General features: G+C 34.0%; 1 protein-coding gene across 8 annotated transcripts; it reads right to left on the bottom strand.

The window, feature by feature from the left end:
* Positions 1-266: 266 nt before the first annotated feature.
* On the bottom strand, positions 267-1,146 carry LOC149146283 (phytosulfokines-like). 8 transcript variants are annotated; one of them, XM_089449174.1, is made up of 3 exons: positions 886-1,146; positions 732-784; positions 267-628 (listed from the first exon to the last, which is right to left on the bottom strand). In XM_089449174.1, exons 1-3 carry the CDS (start codon positions 989-991, stop codon positions 485-487), a joined length of 303 nt encoding a protein of 100 aa, XP_089305300.1. In that variant the 5' UTR covers positions 992-1,146; the 3' UTR covers positions 267-484. The 8 variants fall into 8 exon arrangements, with proteins under 8 accessions (XP_089305300.1, XP_089305301.1, XP_089305298.1 ...); XM_089449175.1 differs by having other exon boundaries at positions 732-781; positions 886-1,145; XM_089449172.1 differs by having other exon boundaries at positions 874-1,144.
* Between the last annotated feature and the right edge of the window lie 2,565 nt (positions 1,147-3,711).

Raw genomic sequence — 3,711 nt, 5'->3', positions numbered from 1 at the left:
AAATTTTAGGATATGAATTCTGTGGGATTTTTTCCTGTTTTAAATTTAGATGGACACTTTATCCATCTTCAGGGATCTGTGCCCAAAAATTTTAAGCAATAAATAACTACCGTAGAAATCTCCACTGTCAAATTTCAATTTAATTAAAATAAAACATTAATACAAAATCGTTCACTTTAATTATAATAAAACATTATTACGAAAATCGTGCCTACCTGTTCTAATTGCACTTCCAAATTTCAATCCTTGTGTTAAAGAAAAAACTCTTGTGTTAAAGAAAAATCTCCTGTTTATTTGCAATGGTTTTTAGGTAAATATAGCCATATCAATCATAAAAGCCCATTTTACTGAGACTATTATGTAGTCGTGCCTGTAAGAAGATAACATCACAAGTGTTCTGACATGTATCACTGACAATATGTGATACAAATGATTACAAATGAGTTTGTTTCGCTCGAATAACTGTTCCAGTAAACCTCGGCCACTATGGTTTACCATGATTCTGCGTGTAGATATAATCTGTATGTGCAGCCAGTGTTCGCCTCATTAAACAATTTTCTGTATCTATATTTTCACATGATTCTTCATCAACCACGTCCTGCATTAATTTTTGTTTCTGGGCATTAATCTCAAATCACAAATCTAACCAGAAATCAAAAGCGTTTCCAATATGAAATATCAACCTCTTATGTATAATATGCAATTGGATAAATTACAAACAAGTTACTCACCGTACCCTCCAAAGCTTCGGGCAGCACCCTGGCCACTGGATTGCTTCTTTCTGCTTCACAAATTAAAAAAAGATGATAGTTAATTAAATTTCTGGCAATCAGGAAACCCGCGATGTATTCAATAACTTTCACCAACTTCTACCTGGACCTTGACCTGGTTTTAGAGGACGAGCCGCCATTGCATCACTGGTTAGAAGAATAACGATACATATTATTATCAGGGCAGCGTTATCTATAGAGCATGAACTTTGTTTCGCCATGAATTCACCCAAAGCTGCAAGCGATATATTTCAGGGCTATCAATTGGATACAAACACGCCAGTTATGAGGAGAGCGCATGGAACTCAACATATATAACTCATGGGCATAGGTAGAGATTAACTCAAGCCAGAAATATAATTGTTAGAGGGAGATAAATAAAGGAATATACTTATCCGATGAACTCTGACCAGAAGAAACAGATAAGGAAACTGGTAAAATGTATGACGATCATTAGAGATAACATATAACGATCACTAGAGATAACATGGAAGTGGTTGGTGTTGAATGATGTTGAAACCCTTGAATGGAATCTGGTTGTGCTCTGACCATCTAGAAAATATCATATTGCAAATGGACAGATTATGCCAGATATTGTATAGAAAATGGAGCGATCGTTGCAGTTAGCGCATCTACTTTTTTGAAGGGTCAATGGTTTGTTTGATGGTGTCGTTATTTTCACCTAAAACATGAAGGGTATTCAAGTGGATTGTTTGATGGTGTCGTTATTTTCACCTAAAACATGAAGGGTATTCAAGGAATCCACGTAGAGATCAATGAGAAATGCAATTCCATCCATCTAAATTTTCTAAGAAACATTTTAGACGTTATGGTTGTCCTCACTTGGAGTCATAAATAAATTATATTGCAAATTGACAAAGTTCTAATTAGAATACTTCATTATTAGTTGTCAATCTCATGCAATTCAAATTAAAGTGTATGTCCGGAACCCTTGGCATGTAGTAAAAACATGGGTAATCTCGACCATCAAACAGGTCAACCTTTGAAGTGGTCCAACTATACCACAAGATGCATATGGGTTGTAACTTGTGTTGGTGGTTAAGCTAGGGGTAATGTGAACCTTAGGTTTTAAACCATATGTAACTCAAGGTATTCATGTAACTCAAGGTATTCATTGGGTGAGCAATAATACATTACATGAAACCTTGACAATTATTGATGTGTGTGATATGGTGTGGCAAGAAGCACAATACAAAGATACCACTACACGTTGAGATTAATTTGTATGTTACATTAGGTTTTTTATTTTTTTGATACAACTCAATTTTAACTTGAGTTTAAGGTTAATGATTTTAGTGTCTTTAAAAAACAGTTAAGATTATATTATTATTATCCAATTTAAAAAGAGTTAAGGATTATATTATTATTATTATTATTATTATCATCCAATTTTAAGGTCACTCCCAAGCCACACACTAAATCAAGTATAAGTAATTTGACTCTAGATTTAATGGAGAAGAGTTAGAATTGCTGAAAAATCCCAAGAAGAAGAATATGGAATATTTGAAAGAAGAATAATAAAAATGAAGATAGTAGAAGAGATAAGTATTTAGATTAAGTTTTTTTCTTTCATAAAAAAATATAGCAATTAAATGATTGACCAAGATTAAAAAAAAAGAATGTATCACCTAAATGATTGACCAAGACTATTATTTACACCTATATGAAAGAAAAATATTTGCTTTTTTCCTCTTATGAGTTAAGAATGGGTTAAAAGTAGAGCCAAAATAATAAGAGGTACATGTTCCTTTCTTATACCATCAATTTAAGAATAAGTAGAGTACCATAGAGCCCAAACAAAAATACAACACCTAGCGTAGAATCTTGATCAACTATTGAGATGGGAGCTATCTTCAATGGAGGGGGAACTTACAAACCTTTCTAAATTATATCCTAACCTTCAAGTTGTTGAAGTTTTCCAAAAAATTAATTGGTTGTAATACTTCAATATGTTTCAAGGATTTAATGATAGATTTCCCTTGATGTTTGTTGGTACTTTTAAGAACTTATAAGAGAAAAAACAGAAAACCATAGTTAGGGGTTTATAGACTCAAATCAATGAAATTATGATAGTAAAGGGTTACATGGTCCTCCTTATTGGATTTCCATAGGATAAGGGGAAACGAGACAAACGTTTATGCAAAGGAAAGGTTCCTAAAGTGTTTTGTTGATTTGGCCAAGAGGGTTGATAAAAACAACTTTGTTGTAAGTGTTCACTACTAACCAATGACATAACTCAGAGGCGAGGAGGTAACTCCTCAAATGTAATTGTGTTATTCATTTAGGTTGTTCATTATTATATACAAGAGGAAGTGATTGTTCAGTTCATCTCTCGATGACTCTCCATTTTCTCTATTATTTATTTACACTAATTACAGTTGTTCACCCAATCCATATGATTAGGTGTCAACATTTCCCCCCTTCATCTGAAGGGATGTTGGTGAGTCCAAGCACCGTTCTGAATCTTCCAAGCTTTTCGCTTCCAAGTTCTTTGGTGAAGATGTCTACAATCTATCCATTAATGGAACAATGGTGAAGATGTATTGTTTTGGCCTCAACATGATGTCGAATCAGATGATATTTTGTATTGATATGTTTCGTTCGATCGTGGAACTTTGCGTTCTTGGAAAAATTTATTACCGAGGTATTGTCAATCATGAGTGGAGTCGATTGTACTTGTTTTACTTGCAAATCTTCCAGAATTTTCCTAAGCCACACAATTTCTTTTGTTTCTCACCTGCTGCCACATATTCTGCCTCTGTTGTGGAATCTTCTGGAACTGATTGTTTGTGTGATCTCCAGGAGACAACTCCTGATCCAAGACTCATAGCATAACCTAAAGTAGATACGCTAGTTCCTTTGTCTCCATCGAAGTCTAAATCAGAGTATCCAATCAAGCTGAAGTTGCCCACTTGTGTAT

The sequence above is a fragment of the Pinus tabuliformis genome, chromosome X (assembly GCF_031772625.1).
Source record: "Pinus tabuliformis cultivar Carrire ecotype Pingquan chromosome X, CPIR1, whole genome shotgun sequence".
In the NCBI taxonomy this organism is placed as follows: Eukaryota; Viridiplantae; Streptophyta; class Pinopsida; order Pinales; family Pinaceae; genus Pinus; species Pinus tabuliformis.
The sequence above is the reverse complement of the archived record's forward strand: the minus strand, read 5'-3'. Positions and strand labels throughout refer to the sequence as shown.